At 55.7% G+C, this 17,681-nt stretch overlaps 1 protein-coding gene across 1 annotated transcript in view; it reads left to right on the top strand.

Annotated features, from left to right (window-relative positions):
* Positions 1-684: 684 nt before the first annotated feature.
* Positions 685-17,681, top strand: part of MYO1F (myosin IF) — a 32,187-nt gene continuing 15,190 nt past the window's right edge. The window contains exons 1-14 of the mRNA XM_036066064.2: positions 685-827; positions 8,898-9,035; positions 9,510-9,599; positions 9,682-9,776; positions 10,186-10,273; positions 10,387-10,476; positions 12,863-12,994; positions 13,156-13,287; positions 13,482-13,614; positions 13,805-14,001; positions 14,704-14,784; positions 14,907-14,993; positions 16,006-16,092; positions 16,546-16,713. Coding sequence (XP_035921957.2) covers positions 825-827; positions 8,898-9,035; positions 9,510-9,599; positions 9,682-9,776; positions 10,186-10,273; positions 10,387-10,476; positions 12,863-12,994; positions 13,156-13,287; positions 13,482-13,614; positions 13,805-14,001; positions 14,704-14,784; positions 14,907-14,993; positions 16,006-16,092; positions 16,546-16,713 — 1,521 coding nt within the window. The 5' untranslated portion in view covers positions 685-824. The remainder of the gene's footprint in view (positions 828-8,897; positions 9,036-9,509; positions 9,600-9,681; positions 9,777-10,185; positions 10,274-10,386; positions 10,477-12,862; positions 12,995-13,155; positions 13,288-13,481; positions 13,615-13,804; positions 14,002-14,703; positions 14,785-14,906; positions 14,994-16,005; positions 16,093-16,545; positions 16,714-17,681) is intronic.

Genomic DNA, 17,681 nt, shown 5'->3' with positions numbered 1-17,681 from the left:
ATGCCACTTCTTAAATGTCAAGAGGAGACCAGGACGTGGCCTGCTGCTCTCCCAAGATCGGGACATGGGCCAACACTTGATGAATCCTATGTGTGCCGGGCACTGCGGCGAGGGCCTGCACCCCCATTTTATAAGAAAGTGGGGGGCCCCGGAAGTAGCAGAGCCGGGGGGTATTAAATCCAGAGCTGGCATCCCAAGTCTGGGATCTAACAGCTGCCCCCTGGTTCCTGGTAACTTCCACACATGATGTGTGTCGTCCGCCCCCGACCCCGACCCGCATGGCTCCCCACTGGCCTTTCTGGGGAAAAGACCCGCAGAGGCGGCTCTGGAAGAGGGAGTTTGCTTAGGGACGCCGGAACAGTCGCACATCTGAAGTGGTTTTGAAGAGACCTCAGCAGCCCAAGTGCTTCCCGAGGTTGCTCTGAACGAGCAGTCAGTCCTGCAGCCAGCTGACCTGCGTGCTATTTGCTGCAGCCTCTGTCCACGGAGTTGGAGAAAGGGCCTTTCCGGAGCCTGGCAGCCGCTGCCATCAATCCTCGACCTCTCCCTTCAGGCTCAGAGCCCCAAACGGCCAGCACCCTCAGCCCCAGGGCTGCAGCGGGAGCTCTCTCCCCGCCCTTAGCCCAGCTTCCCTCCCCTGTAGCAGTGGCCCCTCCCGCTAAAGGAAGTGGGAGGGGGGCTGTTCTAAGAGGAACTAGGGCTGGGAGTCTGGTGCAGGAGCAGGAGCAAGGCCATGCCCGAGCCACCCCCCAGAACACCCTGAGCCTCTACCCCTGCCACGACCTATCTGGGTGCTCCCCAGAGGCCCGATACAACCTCCGACCATGGTAAGTCCTTCAAGGGCGGGCCCTGAAGTGCAGGGGTGGGGGGCACCAGCCGGGTGGAGGTGCCCTGGATGCCACCAGTCAGAAGGTGGGGCCGTGGGGATGGGCACAGCAGACCCTTTGGGGGTCCCTCACTGTAGCTCAGGTGCCCCCAGCATCCTTCACCAGGGACCAAGCTCACATCTGGTGGTGCCAGGATGCCAGAATGGTGATGGGGGACCAAGGATGGACCAGTAACTGAAGGACAGAGGATGACCCTGTGGAATCACACGGTATCTGCAGGGACAAGGACAGACCCCTTTCTCGGGGCTTCGGGAACCAGTTTCCAGCCCAGCTGGGTCCCTCATCTTCCTGTGTGGCCTTGGGCAAGTCACTTCCCCTCTCTGGGCCTCGGTTCCCACATATGTCATATTTGGAAGTCAGCTGAGATGTAGAAGGTGGTCGGGGAAACTCTCAGAACTTCAGAAAGTCTGTGGGTTCCACCGCTCTGAGTCCACAGCTGGGAGCAGAAGCTGGGTCGAATGGGCAATGGGGGGCAGCGATGGTGTGGTGACATCCTGCCTGTGTAGGGGTGGTCTGGTCGTAGCAATCCCAGAAACAGAAGACGGTGAGACCCGGCCCGGCCATACCACCACTGGTACCCTTCCGAGCATGTATGGCAAGGGATACTCTGCGGCCAGAGGTGTCACCACCCAGGTGAGGTTGAGATCTGGTGACGATTAGGTGACAGGGTTCAGGAGACTGTCACTGACACAGGTCTAGACCCAGCAGCATCATGACACATGTGAAGAGAGAGCCCGGGCTGCTAGAAAATTTGCCCCCACCGCTCCTTCAAGCCACTTCAGCTTTCATTTTTTGTCGGTCTGTCAATGACAGCATGTGGCAGGGACAGTCACAGAGCCAGTGGTGACAACTGCAGTCTTCCTGGCAGTTGCATCAGATAGCTGACCAAGGTGGAGGAGGCTGGGTGGTAGACCAAGCAGCAGGGATTGTGTTCGTCTGAGAGAGAACCTCTCCTGACTTCAGAAAGCCGAGGATACATTGGGCATCACTGGCCAAGGACCCCTCTGGGTAACTCACAAACCAAACCATCAGCTAGAGCTCTGGGCTTGGGATGGAAATTCTTCGAAGAAGGAGCCAAGCCAGGAGGGCTCAGGAGATCAGATGGGCAGACTTTGATCAAAAGAACACAGGAAACGATTTGCTACTTGAAAGAAAAGCAACCCCTCCCAAGGAAGCCATATGAAATGCTTAGTCAATAGTTTGCTACGCCGACGGGCTGTGGGAGGGGAGAAACTCCCCCAAGAGGACCACGGAGGGAAGAAAAAAAAAGAGCAGACCCCATCCACGAGGCTAATACTTCTATCGAGGGGTGCTGATTGCTTCCTGGAGGGATGATGACAAGTGCCAGGAAGAGCGTTGAAAGATTCAATGAAACAATGTCCATAAAGTGCTTTACAGGGCACCTCCTATGCCCTCTAAATAGTAACCATCACTGTGGGTGATGCTCATTCATTGCTGGAGTTAGTGATGGTGGTGGGTGGAGGTGACTCATTCTCAGTCGCTGTTGAACGATGGTAGTTGGGTTGTTGGTACCATTCGCAGTGATGGTGCTCATTGCTGTCTGTGGTTGCAAGTTGGCGGTGACTGTAGTTCTCGTGGGTGTGCTGGTGGTGGTGATGGTCGCTTTTGGTGCCAGCTAGTGTGGAATGTCTGCAGTCGGCGGTGGGTCATTGTCAGGGTTGATCCATGGAACAATGGCAGTTGGTGGTCCCTGTCCTTCGGAGTTGGGTGGGGATGGTGTAGCATCCTTTTGCTGTTGGTTGGTCATGTTGGTTTCGGGATGGCCGTTTCCATGGTAGCTGGCCATGTGTGGTTATTGATGGCGGGTATTGTGAGCGTGGGTGTCATGGCGGTGGGTGATGCTGGGGAAATTGGTGGTGCAATTCGTCATTGTTTTCCTGTTTGATGTTGGCTGCTGGTGCTGGTACTGAGGTTCAGCAGGTTTTGTTTGACTTTGATGGCAAGGTGGGTGAAGGCAACAACTGACTGTCCCCAGTTGGCGGTGGTGGTGGTGGTGGGGTGAGGGTAAGGGTGATTGTAAAGTACAGACACAAGGCAGGGAGACCAGTGATGTGGCTGCTTGGTCCACAGGCAGCAGCCGTGGGGATGGACAGAGAAGGCTGTTGGCCAAGAGAGAGTTGGGGTGGAGGACTCTAGAAGGACAAGGGTCCCCACCTGTCCCCTCCAGTTAGGCCAAAAGGAAACTGAGAGCCTTCCCCCCAAGGGAGGGGGGACCTCAAGAGCCTTTGGAGGCGAGGATGCCGTTTGCACAGTGCAGGGATGCAGGGTGTGGCCCCAGAACCCCACTGAGTCGGGGGAGGACAGGACCAAGGCTGCAGTGACACGCCGGGGTGGGGGGTGGGGGACAGGAGCTGGGGGCCGGTCCCAGCAGCGGCTGCCGTGGCAGCTTCACATCTCTTCCCTGCTTGCGACCACAGCTCGCAGGACCCCAACGAGGAAGGAAGTGGCTGTTTCGTTAGTCTCTCCATCTGGGGCTCTTCTCATCAGCACCCAGGAGCTGGGAGGCCAGAGCAGTTAGGGCAAATTGCAAAAGCTCCCACGTCCAGCCTCTCCTCCTGGCCTAGCACCCTGAGCCTGTGGGACCGGCCAGCTTCAGGCTGCTGCCGCTGGGCATGGTGAGGACGGCTAGTGTTTCTGCTTCCCAAGCCTGACCTCATTGAATCTGCACGGCTAGCTGCCCCCATGAGGCCTACAGCCCTCAGTGTTCCCATTTGCCCGATAAGGAAATAGCCATCACTGTTTCCAGATGAGGAAATAACCTTCCCTTCCAGGGAGGTTAGGTGAGCTGCTGGACAACCCAAAAGTGGCAGAGGATATCAACTCAGTGACTCCTAAGGTCATGCTTTTAACAGCCACCTTGACCTGCAACGTCCTGCTCCTCCCTACAAGATGAGGGGCCGTGGGGGCTTGGCGGTGCTGACATGCCCCAAGCTGCCCAACCCTCCAGCCTCATTTTGACCTGGAATCTCCACTCCAAAGAAACCAGAAGCCCCACTCCACATGCCCTCTGTCTTAGACTGGGGGGGAGTCTCTCCGAAGAGCCAAAGTTAGAAGTTACCTCCCACCTCCCACCCCCTGACTCTCTTTCACAAGAGCCCCATCAGGTTGAGTCATACTTGGCTTGTGGTCAACTGTGACCACAACATCTTCGTTGCACCCCCACCCCCAAGGAAGGGACTCAGAAATTCAGTTTCAACTTGATCTAGGAGACTTGGGAGCCACAGGGAGATGAGTACTCATGACACAGGGCAGGAGGCGGCAGTCTCGTCCCAATGGTACCTCATTCATTCCTTCACTCCCTCAACAAGCATCTATCCACCAGCTCCTATATCCTCTGTCAAACACCGATCACCTCCACTAAATGCTCTTGGGGTCACCAGCTGCCATTTCCTGAGGCATCCAATGCACCTCCTCTCTGCACTGGCTCACTGACTCCTCTCAGTGAGAGAACCAGTGGAGGAGGTTTATTATGGAATCCATCCTACAGATGGGAAAACCGAGGCTTGGAGAAGTGAAGCAGCCTCCCTGGGGTCACACAGTCAGTCAATATCAAGCCAGGCCTCACACCCAACTGGTCCCATGCCAAAATTCTTGACTGTCCTTCCACACACTGCACTCACTTGAGCAACACCCTCTCTCCCTCTACCACCAACAACCCATGGTTTTTGTCCTCACAGGGGGCTGGGAGTGGATCTGGAGGCTCCAGGTTCCCCAGGGGCAGGCCACAGAGAGACAGAATGGCAGGGGCTGCAAGAGGCAGAGGGCCACTCAGCTGGCTGGGGGAAGGAGGAAGGGACAGGAAGAGGAACCAAGTCCTTGGTGTCAAGGGAACCAGCCAGACACAGCAGCATCAGAGAAAGGAAGTGGCCTTGAACCTCGGCCCAGCTTGAGGGCCCCAGGAGGGTAGAGACCGGACTGACCCCCCAGAGGAAACTCTGGACAGGACCAATCTTGTCTCCACCCCATCTTCATCTGATCTGAAGCACCAACCCCAGCCACCTCTGACCTGCAGACGGGGCTGAGGGCGGCCATCCTCCCTTCCTGCTGTGTGACCTTGGAGAGGACAATGAACCTCTCTGTGCTGTAGTTTTCTCTTCCACAAAGTGGACCTGGTCACAGTACTGATGTCAGCATGATAAATGAGGTCATTCACGGAAGAAGCCTAGACCGCGGTGTGGCACACAGTAAGTGCCAGTGGGCTGTTAACTATCCTTATGATGGCTATTGGTTACCATAGTTACCACCCGAAGCCCCACCCCTCAGAGGTCTTCAGAGAGAGGATCCACTTCCTGTCCCCCCCATCAGCCCCCCACCCACCCACTTCCCCACCGACCTTGGCTCACAGAAAGAGCAGACCCCCGCCTGCAGCCCCTGGATGACAGCAGCCCACAAAGGATACCACTTTGCTCCCAGATTTCATCCTCTCTTCTCACCAACATGCTCTGGTCTCCCCATCTTGAAAACAGGAAACCTGCTCCCTGACCCCTCCTCTTCCCACAGCATCTTTCCCTCTTCCCCTTCTCAGCGAGACTGTCTGAAAGCCATCCTCACTCCCTGTCTACACCTCCTGACCTCCCAATCTGGCTTCTGAATGAGGTGGCCAGTGCTCTCCACGGGGGCCCCTCTGAGCCTCCGGTGAGCTGGACACTCTTCAGTAGCTCGGGGGTCTGGTCGATGGCTCCCTGCTTCTCCCAGCTGGCCCTTTTCGTCTCCAGGTCTCACCGGTCCTGGATGCCTCCAACCTCCCAGCTGACGCCCTGCTCAGCCTCTGTCGTAGGCATCCTCTCCAACCCCTGCACAATGCTGCTCCCACAGCTTTGTCCTCCCCACCGCCCTTCCCACTGCACCCCGGGGTTCTTGGTGCATCACACCCAGCACCCCCTTCTTATAACAGACCCCTTGGCAGGCCCCCTTGAAACCCTGCATTGAAATTCACAGACAGTGAAACACACCGACTCCCATAGTTTCAAAAACAATGTGATCTCCTGTAATTCAGAGGAGAAAGTCACTTGGAAGAAAATATGCACATAAAGATGAAGATGCTCAGGCCAGTGGCCCACGAATGCCCACTGGAGCCCCCAGGTGCTCACGTGGGGACACAGGAGCATCTAAATGAGCTGATGCCAAGTGACGCGTCAGCCACGCTAACACGATGAGCAGCTTGAGCTTCCAAAATGCCGAACAAGTCTTAGTGCAATCTGAGTAACACTCAAATCTCCCCTGATACAGGTAGTCTGGAAGATGGAGTGGGTGTCAGCCATGCAAAACATACCTAGCTTTTCTGTGTACACATAAAATAGCATTTGATCCTAGATTCCAATGATTATAAACAGTTTTGTCGCTTACGTGAGCAGCTGGTAGGGTGGAGTGGGGGCTGCGGTCAAGGCAATAATTTGTGGGCCAATTTGGCACCTGCAGCCCAAATGCCAGCCAGTCCCCATTCCCGGGACAATGAAAATGCTCTCACAGTTCTTAGAGCGTCCCCAGGAGCCCTGCCGAGAATTCTCCAAGCTGCGGACAATCGAGGCTGAGTTCCTTTGCTCCGCATTCAAGGCCCTTCGGGACCTGGCCCTGGTTGACCTCCCTTCCATTCATTCACGGGCTATTGCACTCTTGGACTCGCTCATTCAAATGAGCCCTGACGCCACGTGCAGCCAGGCATTGCCCAAGCCCCCGCCCTCGGGAGCTTGCACGCCACAAGATGCAGCCAACGTACAGGGTGTCCAGCATGTGGCCAGGGCTGCGGTGAGGGGCCCCGGAGGCTGTGGGGTTCCAGAGGGAACCTCCACCTGGCCTGGGGTCGGGGAGGGCTTCTTATAGGAAATGTCACCTGAGCCAAGTGTGAAGGCCAGACAGGGTGTTCTGAGCAGAGGCCTGGGCATCAGCAAAGCTCGGAGGCGCCCAGGTTAGGGCCTAAAAGAGTGTTTCCCTGGGGTCCGAAGTTACCAGCACAGAGTAAGTGCCCCAGAATCTTTTGTGGGATGGCTGGGAGCGTGATGGGAAGCCACAGATGGGTTCTCAGCCCCGGAGCGAGGAGACCAGGTTTGCCACATGAAAAACTCAGTCTGACGGCTCAGGCTGGAAGCAGTTTGAAGGGGTTCGAGCCCTAAGCGCCCACATAGGCTCCCTCCTCTGCTCTCGGCTCCTGCTTCTGCACCCGCACACTGCCTGGCGCGCCTTTTCTCCCAGCTCTTGACCAAAGCCCTTCTTGACTTTCGAGGCCCACCCAAACACCCGTGGGCCCCAGCCACTTGTGGGTGTAGACGCAAGAGCCTGGCCTTTGCTGTCAGATGGATCCAGACTCCAGTCCCACACCCTCGGAGACAACTGAGCCGGGTCCGTAGTCAAGTGTCAAACACTTCTCGAACCTCCATTTCTGCCCCTAGACTCCCCTGAGCTGCCGTGAGGACTGCTCCTAATATTGGCTTCACCCCCGGCCCCCCAGCAGCAAGCATGTCATAGGCGCTCGGTGAATGTTAATTCCGTCCAGTGCCCCTCACCCGGGGCCCGTCCTCACCATTCCTTGGGCTGGAGAGGAGTGCCAGCCCCTCACCCCATTTTGGATTTTGTACCCCAGAGCAGTTTACTCCCTCCCGTTAGCCCTGGAAAGTGAGGCTGCTTCTCCCATTGCACAGATGAGGCCACTGAGGCTCAGAGTGGTGTTGGATCACCCCACCTGGATTGGAACCCAGATCTACCCCCCACCAAAAACTGGCCTCATTTAATGTCTGTGGGCGTTCCTCAATGAACCCTGCTCTGGCTGTCAGCATGTCCAGAATGTGACCTTGCACCTCCCCCGCTCAGGAATTCCCCAGGGTCCCCAAGAGAGACTGGCCCCTCCTCCACCTCTGTCCTCCACGCCCGCCTACATCCTCTCCGCCCCACGCACCATCTCTCTTCCCCGGAATCTGTGTGGCAAACACTGGTCAGCTTTGAGGACTTGCCTCTGATTCCCAGCATCCTTTGCTCTTGGGTGTTCCTCTGAAGCTGGGTTTCTTTCTTTGCCACTGTTCCCTGTTCATCCATCAGGTCATCCCTTCTAGAGCTGAGAAAGGACTCAGTCCCAGTCCCTGCCCTCTAAGAGCTCCTGGTCTGAGAATGAGGGGTTTCCTGGAGGGGGGACATCTCATGTAGGCATGAGCACGCCTGCCAGGGAAGCTCCAGGCCGCCATCACTCACCTGTTTGCCAGACTCCTCCATGGCAGGGGTATAGTGAACAGAGCGCACCTGAGACAGCCAGTATGTTTAAGTGTCCAAGGCGCTGGATGAGCTCAGTCGGGCTGAAAAGAGAAAACATTCCAGGCAGGCTTCCTGGAGGAGGGGTCTGTTGGGGGGGAGCCTGTGTCTGAGTCTCCTCCCAGGGGCCTAAGGAAAGTCTGACCTGATTTAAAAAAAAAAAAAAAAAAAAAAACTTAGGGAGGAAATGAGAAGGGAAAGCTGTGGGGGCCGAGGAGCAGGGTCACGGCCAGCCAGAGGGGCACAGAGGACAGAGGTCACAGCCAGGACAGGCTAGGATGCGTGACCATGAGGGAGGAGGAGAGGAAGAGGAAGGAGGCCATCTAGAGGTGGAAGGGTGGGCGGCAGGTCAAATGCCACAGAGAAGTGAGAAGGAGGGTGAGTCAACCCCCCCAAACAAGCCTCCCCCGGCCCCCTTCTCCCCTCCCACAGCCGCCAGAGCCCCAAGCACACTGCCCCCCACCCCAGGGCCTGGCATCCGTGACAGTGGGACACTAGGTGGAGGGATGGGAGGACAGAGCCCCCTCCTCTGGGGCAGGGAGCCCGGACTCCACCTCGCCCACCTCTCCCGGTGTCCCTGAATTGGGGAAGGAGGCTGGCCGGTGGCTGAGGTGAGGCGGAATCAGAAGGAGGTGATGGAGGTGAGCCAGGCGGGGGCACTGAGACATCAGGACCACCCCCACCGCGCCCTCCCCCCCACCCCACCCCCGCCCCTGGCAGGGGCTCACTCCCATCTGGCCACCCCCACCCCAGGGCAGCAAGGAGCGCTTCCACTGGCAGAGCCACAACGTGAAGCAGAGCGGCGTGGATGACATGGTGTTGCTGCCCCAGATCACCGAGGACGCCATCGTGGGCAACCTCCGCAAGCGCTTCATGGACGACTACATCTTTGTACCCTGGGCCGTGGGTGGGGGTGGGCAGATGATGGAGACAGGGACAGGAGGGTGACTGACCAGTGGAGGGAGGGATGGCATGTGGATGAACGCAGGGAAGGGCGGCAGAGAGACTGCAGCACGGAAGGGACGGACAGATGCCTGAGCAAATGAGCAGAAGGAGGGATGGGCAGTGAGAGCATCGGGTGGGAGGAGGGGACAGATGGGAGTGACAGCAGGGCTCTGCTTGGGGGCGGCTGGGGTCCTCACTTCTCCCTCTGCCCTGGATAGCTCAGCCACAGTACATTCCATCTCTCCTTTCTGGACCCAGCTCTGTGTTTTCCCGAAGAGACCCAGAGCACATCTGAGTATCTCCATCTCTCGCTCTGAGCAGTGGGACTCTGGAGGCCCCAGGGGATTAGGATTTAGGGGACAGGGGCCCATGAGGAACAAAGCCAGCCAGAACACCGCACAGCCCTTAACGGCACTCCAGACCTATATTGGCTCGGTGCTCATCTCCGTAAACCCCTTCAAGCAGATGCCTTACTTCACTGACCGCGAGATCGACCTCTACCAGGGCGCGGTAAGACCGGGGCCAGGTGGGAGGCATAGCCCCGGGACCCCCAGCCCCTAGCCCTGGGCTAAGACCTGACCTTCCCCATCAGGCTCAGTACGAGAATCCCCCACACATCTATGCCCTCACGGACAACATGTATCGCAACATGCTCATTGACTATGAGAACCAGTGTGTCATCATCAGGTACAGAGTGGGGGGGGTCTCCACACCCTCCTGCCCAGGCCCCACAACAGCCTCAGCACCCTAGGGAACTTTGCTCAGAACTCCTGATCCAAACAGAACCTTACTGTCCCTCTCTGCCCCTGGCCCTGCTTTACTTTCCTTATCACCCCCGACCCATGATATATTTATTCATTCATTCTGTTATTGTCCATCTGTCCATTCGAAATGTCAGCTCTGAGACAGTAGGGATTTTTGTCTGTCTTGTTCACTATTGTTTCCCAAGAATCTGGTATAGTGCCTGGCACACAGTAGGGAATGAATGAATGAACGAATGAATGAATGAATGATCAGGCACTAGAAAGGGTGCTTATCCCCCCCAACCTTCCCTCCCCAATGACTGTTGATCATTCCTTCCCTCACCCACCCCCAGTGGAGAGAGCGGAGCTGGGAAGACCGTGGCAGCCAAATACATCATGGGCTACATCTCCAAGGTGTCTGGCGGGGGTGAGAAGGTCCAGGTGAGGGGAGAACAGAAGGACGGGCTGGGTCTCCCCAGGAGCACAGTAATTAACCCCCACGACAACCTACCTCGTCCTGACCTCTTCCCACCTCCACCTGCCTCTGCCCCCAGCACGTGAAGGATATCATCCTGCAATCAAACCCACTGCTGGAGGCCTTCGGCAATGCCAAGACCGTGCGCAACAACAATTCCAGCCGCTTTGTGAGTCTGCAGCCCCGCTTTGGAGCAACTGCTCCCTCCATACACACACAGACACACACACACACACACACACACACACACACACACACACCTGTGTTCTCAATAACATAGGAACTCCCTGCTCCTGGATGGGAGACTCACTTCCTGCTTATAGGAGACTCACTTCCTGCTTATAGGAGACTCACTTCCTGCTTATAGTCCCGAAAAGACTCCCCCATCAGCTGAACTGTAGAAGCCTTGACTTGTAACATTCTTTTTTTTTTTTTTTTTTTAAAGATTTTATTTATTTATTTGACAGAGAGAGAGAGAACACAAGCAGGGGGAGTGGGAGAGGGAGAAGCAGGCTTCCCGCCGAGCAGGGAACCCGATGCGGGGCTCGATCCCAGGACCCCAGGATCATGACCTGAGCCGAAGGCAGACGCTTAACGACTGAGCCACCCAGGCGCCCCATTGACTTGTAACATTCTTAAATATTTCCCTGGCTGTGACCATGCTACATCCGTTCCTATTCACAGTTCAGTTCCCAATTCTCTCATTCATTCTTTCTTTCAACAAATTGTTCTTGGGCTCCTTCTTTGTGTCAGGTGTTAGTGCTGAGCCTAATGGAAGACAGAATAGGCCAACAGATCTGGATTTATGGTCTGATTCTGTCACTATTTAGATTTGTGGCTTGGAAAACAAAAACAAAAATAATGTTTCAGTAGCTTAAACCTCCTGAGGCTCCTGTTTTCTCATCCATAAAATGGGGATGATGTTAATACCCATCTCACAGACCTCAATAATTCCAGTCCAATACCTACACATGAAATGATTTAATAAATTCCATACACTAATAAGATTTTTATTCCCCTAAATATTATTAATTATATTTTTATGTCTAACATATTCATCATGTAATTATTTTTTTTAAATTTTTTTATTGTTATGTTAATCCCCATACATTACATCATTAGTTTTAGATATAGTGTTCCATGATTCATTGTTTGTAATTATATTTTAAGTATTTTCCTCAACATTTTATTATTAAAATTTTTAATGGGGCACCCGGGTGGCCCAGTCAGTTGAGCATCCAACTCTTGGTTTCAAGGTCATGAGTTCGGGCCCCGCATTGGGCTCCATACTGGACGTGGAGCCTACTTTAAAAAAATAAATAAAACAGAAAAATTGGGAGAATGGTATAGTGAACACCTGATGTCCATCTCCGAGATTCTATCGTTAACATTTTGCTATACTCACTTTATCATATCTCCATCTGTTCATTTTTTTTAAAGTAAGCTCCACACCCAATGTGGGGCTTGAACTCACAACCCTGAGTTTAAGAGTCACACACTCCACTGACTGAGCCAGCCAGGTGCCCCTATTCATCTTTTTTTTTTTTTTTGATGCACTAAAAAGTAAGACAGCAGACACCATACTTTCTGCCCTGCCAACACGTCAGCATGCAGATCATTAATTATAGTCCAATATAAATTTGCAGTGCTCTTTCATTTCTTTTAAAGTAAAATTTGCATATAGCAAAACACATAAATCTAAAGTGGACCATTCACCGAGTTTAGAAAAATGCATACATCTGTGCAACCAAAGCCTTATCAACACACAGAACATCACCGTCACTCCAGAAAGTTCCCTCCCTTTTCAGTCAACCTTTATTCCCACCTCATCCCAGAAGCAACCACTCCTCTGGGTCTTTTTTTTTTTTCCCACCATTTTTCAGCTGTTCTAGAACTTTATATAAATGGAATCAAACAGTATATATTTTCAAACTATTGATACACACAACAACATGGATGAACCTCCAACACATAGTTATGTTTTATATTATTTTATTGTACAAGAGAATAGGTATATGTCTTGTATTACAGGTGTCTGTGTAGTGGGATGATGTAATGGGTATTGTCATTGCATGACAGTGGCAGAAAGGAAAAAGTAAGGGGGCTTCTCTGCCCTCCAACTTCTGGCCAGAGTAGAACCCAGATATTGTCAGAGACCAAAGAAGGGGCTTGTGGGGCCCTCGCTCTGGGCTCAGGGACAACCTGTGAGGGACAGCCAGGATCACTGAAACCAGCAGCAGCCCGAAGAGACACGGAGGCCTCTGTGTTGGGGTCGAAGGACCAGGAAAGTGGTCAATAAAATGGGGTACTTCTATGTGCCAGGCACAGGGCTGGATGCCCTGATGAGGGGAAGTTACTAGAGAAGGAGCAGCTTAAACAGAGACTGGAGGGAAGGAGCTGATGCAGAGAGCAACCAGTCCGTAAGTGGGAGGTGGAGAGAGGAGAGTTGAGATCACGTGGGAAAGAGGCTGGACTCCTAAGACCCATCCTCAATTCCTCCCCTACCTGCACCCTCGGGGAACCCTGGGCGCCTCATCTGGCTCTCTCGGCTTCAGGGCAAATACTTTGAGATCCAGTTCAGCCGTGGCGGGGAGCCGGACGGGGGCAAGATCTCCAACTTCCTGCTAGAGAAATCCCGTGTGGTCATGCAGAACGAAAACGAGAGGAACTTCCACATCTACTATCAGGTGCAAGGAAAGGGGCCGTGAGGGTGAGGCTGGGGCAGAGGGAGAGCCCAAGGGGAGACATGGGAGGGTTAGTGTCCCAGAGCCCAGGACAGTGAGGACCGGGGCATCACAAGGGCTGTGCCAGTCCAATGCCAGATGCATGAGCATTGCTCGCCCTCCAGCTGCTGGAAGGAGCCTCCCAGGAGCAGCGGCAGAACCTGGGGCTCATGACCCCCGACTACTATTACTACCTCCAATCGGACACCTACAAGGTGGATGGCACCGATGACCGGAGCGACTTCAGTGAGACTTTGGTGAGCAGTGACCACCACTCTAGAAAGCCGAGGCCCAGAGAGGGGCAGGGACTTGCCTCAGGCCACATAGCGAGTGGGTGAAATAAGCAAGACAGGGATCCAGGTGTCCTGACTCCCTGCGTCCGTGCTGTGGCCCCAGAAGCCTAACCCGGGAGGGCGATCGTGGTACAGGTTCTGCCCCTGTGTGCCTGCAGAATGCCATGCAGGTCATCGGGATCCCGCCCAACATCCAGCAGCTGGTCCTGCAGCTGGTGGCGGGAATCTTGCACTTGGGAAACATCAGCTTCTGTGAAGATGGGAACTACGCCCGGGTGGAGAGTGTGGACCGTGAGTGTGGGTGCTGGGGAGGGCGGGGTGGATGTGTGTGTCCCAACTGCTTCCTCCTAAGAAGGGTCCCAGGAGGGTAAGAACCCACGAGGACAATATCTGTGTCACTGGGCACAAAGGAGGGCGACGGAAGTACCACAGGAGGCCCCAGAGCCTAACTGGCTGCTCTCTTTCCCCCCAACCCTGGCAGTTCTGGCCTTTCCTGCCTACCTGCTGGGCATCGACAGCAGGCGGCTACAGGAGAAGCTCACCAGCCGCAAGATGGACAGCCGCTGGGGCGGACGCAGCGAGTCCATCGACGTGACCCTCAATGTGGAGCAGGCGGCCTACACCCGCGATGCCCTGGCCAAGGGGCTCTACGCCCGTCTCTTCGACTTTCTCGTGGAGGTGAGAGGGGCCGGGGCCGGGGAGTGGGAGAGGCCCTGCCCCACAGCGCCCTGGGCTTAGACCAGCCAAGTGTGGAAGGCAGGCTTGACAGTCACCTGACCAATTCCCGGCAATGGGAGGCATCAAGCAGGGGCAGGAGGGGATCAGGTGGAAGATTTAGGAGGAGGCTCCATCTGGCTGTGGCACAGAGCCCGGGAGGGAGGGGGCTGCTGGAACCATCCAGGCCTGGACTGGGGTTGGGGCTGTGGGGACGGAGACAGATGGATGCATTTGAGAGCCACAAGGGGGCTGTCAGGAGGACAAAGGGATGCACTGGACGTGTCAAGGCCACACATGATGACAATGCTCTAGGAGCCAACATTACAGAACACTTAGCCTCCGCCAGCTACCGTTCCAAGTGTTTTTACATGCGTCAATTTAATGCCTTTATAAAGCCCTCCAGAGTGGCTGCCGTTATTACCCCCATTTTAAAGATGGGAAAATAGAAGTGCAGAATGGTTAAGAGGCAAAGCGAACTCCCAAGGTAGGAACCCGGATTTCTAACACCTGGGTTTCTTGTGCGGTGTCTGGGGGCGGGGGACAGAGAGCTGGAGAAGGCAGGAGAGGAGCTGACAAGAGAGGACACAGCCCACGAACGTGGTTCCGAGCCCACGCAGAGGGTGACAAGCTGGCACTCCCCTACTCTCCCCACCCACATTGCAGGCCATCAACCAGGCTATGCAGAAGCCCCAGGAGGAGTACAGTATTGGTGTGCTTGACATCTATGGCTTTGAGATCTTCCAGGTAAGGCCTCTGCTCCCCAGCCCGCACCCTGTGCCTCCCTGAGCCTCCTGCGGTAGCCCAGTGGCCCCAGCAGGCTCCAGCATAAGCCCACTGATGGCAGCACCCTTGGCCTCCCTTGGCAGAAAAACGGCTTTGAGCAGTTCTGCATCAACTTTGTCAACGAGAAGCTGCAGCAGATCTTTATCGAACTCACCCTGAAAGCTGAGCAGGTGGGCAGGGGCAGCCAGGAGCCAGGGGACACGGAGGGTGGGGGCAGGACCATGAAGGCTGCTGAGCAACCAGGGGAACCCCCCCCTCCAGCCTCCCATTCCCACCTCCCTCTGCTGACCTGTCCAGGCCCCGTCATGACATTTCCTGTGGAAGCAGTTCTCTGCCTCTAAGACTTTGACAAGGGCTGGGGCGTAGCCTCTTTGGTCATTCCTCCAGTGATTATTTATTGAGCACCTGCTGTGCGCCAGGCAGTTTGCAGTGCTGGGGAGACTGCCATGCAAGAGAGGCACAACAATTCCTGCTGTTTTCATCCAACCCATCCCACAGAAGCAGAGCCTGAGACAAGGATTCAGAGCAAATATCAGGAGAGGAGTGAGGAAGCGGGAGACATATTTTAAAAAAAAAAAGTTGTTGCGGGGGGAAACGCCTGGGTGGCTCAGTCGGTTAAGCGTCCAACTCTTGATTTCAGTCAAGTCAGGATCTCAGGGTCCTAGGATCGAGCCCCAGGTCGGGCTCCATGTGGGGAGTCTGCTTGGGATTCTCTCTCTCCCTCTCCCTCTGTCCCTGTCCCCCCACAAACAAATAAATAAATCTTTAAAAAAAGAACAAATAAATAAATAAATCTTAAAAAAAAAAAAAAGGCCAGAATAGGGTGTATTGATGAGCAGGTTACACTGCAGGCAGTTGGGGCCAATTTCTGCTGAGCCCTGGGGGGACGCTTTGTAGCACAGACCCGAGTTGACCCAGCCCAGAAGCAACGGAGCCAGGATATTTATCCACCAGCTCCTGTCTGTCGGTGGTCAAGGGCGGTCTGGGGTGGCAGTCCCAGCCTGCCCCACACAGGGCAACAGGCTTTGTTACTGGAGATGGTCCTGAGTGATGAGATGGGGAGATATAGGGAGACACCCACCACACCTCCTTCACCCACCCCTGTGAAGCACGCATTCTAGGAACATGCACATCCTTGCCCAGACACCCACCCCCATCCCTGCCCCCTTTGCTGCTCCCCAGGAGGAATATGTACAGGAGGGCATCCGCTGGACCCCCATCCAGTATTTCAACAACAAAGTCGTGTGCGACCTCATTGAAAACAAGCTGGTGAGGACTGGGCCAGCTCTGTGCATCTTGCTGGGTCTGGAGCTGGGCCCGGGAGAGGAGGGGGTGGGTTAGGGCCCCTTCTCTAACCCTGCTCGCCGCTGAGGGCAGACAGAGCACACCGAAATATCCCACCAGCCGCCTCATCCACTCACTCAACGAACCTTCCCCAGGGCAGCCTGCTCAGGGACAAAGGGGTCAACCCTGACAGGTCCCCCACCAGGCCATCCCAGTCTGGGGAAGGGAAAGGAGCATGGATCCTTTATGGGGCTCCTCACCCCAACTAGCTTCCACAGCAGTCCCGCACACCATCACCACCCCCACTTTTGCTCTTGTGTTTGCATCCCCCCCCTTTGCCCCCCACCCCCCGCCTCCTTCACTCCCTCCCCATTCTGGGAACGGGATGGGGGCAGGGCCGGGCCAGGCTGAGCCGCTGCCCACCTCCCCCACCCACAGAGCCCGCCGGGCATCATGAGCGTCCTGGACGACGTGTGCGCCACCATGCACGCCACGGGCGGCGGCGCCGACCAGACCCTGCTGCAGAAGCTGCAGGCAGCGGTGGGCACCCACGAGCACTTCAACAGCTGGAGCTCGGGCTTCGTCATCCACCACTACGCGGGCAAGGTGCGCGGTGTGCCCCGCCCCCCGCCCGTCCCACCTGGCTGCCGCCTCCCCAGCAGCCCGCAGGGACCTCCCAGCCAGAGCTGCCGAACTTCACGACCCCTTTCTCCACCCCTCCCACTGACCCCCCAGGAACTGGCCTGGCCCCGCACCCTGTTCCTTCAGCTAGGGCTGTGGAAACCCCCACTCGCCCCCGACCAAGGTCAAGCTCTCTTTACTAACAGGACAGCTCCACGTAACAGGACAGAAACTCCCTCCCATTGACCCCACATTGGGCAGCAGAATCCCACACCCCGATCTGAGCTGCAAACCCCACTAACCCCCTGACCCAGGACACAGCCTTCTGACGCAAACTCAAAGACCCCAGGCCCAAGCTGTAAGCCACCGCCCTCCAAAATGGGCTGGAACCCCCTACAGACCCCTACCCAAGACTATAGAAATCCGCCGGCCTCTGACCCTGGTCACAGTCCTCCTCCCCAACTGACAGGACTATAGACGCTCCCATTGACCTCAAGTGGGCAGCAGACAGCCCCAGGGGTCTCCTGGCCATCCTGCAGCCCCCCCAATCCCCAAACTGGGCTAGAGCTCCTGTGTTCCTTCAGCCAGGGAATAGCAGCAACCAGGACTATGGAGAGCCCCCCACCTTGGATGGCAGACCCAGCCTACAAGCCAGACTGAAGCCCCCCATGGATCCCCAGCCAGTGCTCGAACCCTCCTGACACCAATCCCAGCCCCTCAATTGACCACAACACAGATACTCAATCTGACCTCCTGACTTCAAATTAAACAGCAGACCCCCAGGGACCCTCTGTCCAGGCTGCAGCACCTCATCCCCCACTCTGGGCTAGAACTGCTGCCTCCCCCTGCCTCTGGCCCAAGCTGCAGCCCCAGCCCTCCAATCTGCACTTGAACATCAGACCTCCAGGGACCCCAAGCCCATGCTGCAGCCTCCTGCCCCTTATTGTGAACTA

Source organism: Halichoerus grypus, chromosome 1, assembly GCF_964656455.1.
Source record: "Halichoerus grypus chromosome 1, mHalGry1.hap1.1, whole genome shotgun sequence".
NCBI classification, from domain to species: Eukaryota; Metazoa; Chordata; class Mammalia; order Carnivora; family Phocidae; genus Halichoerus; species Halichoerus grypus.
This window is presented reverse-complemented; position numbering and strand designations above follow the sequence as displayed.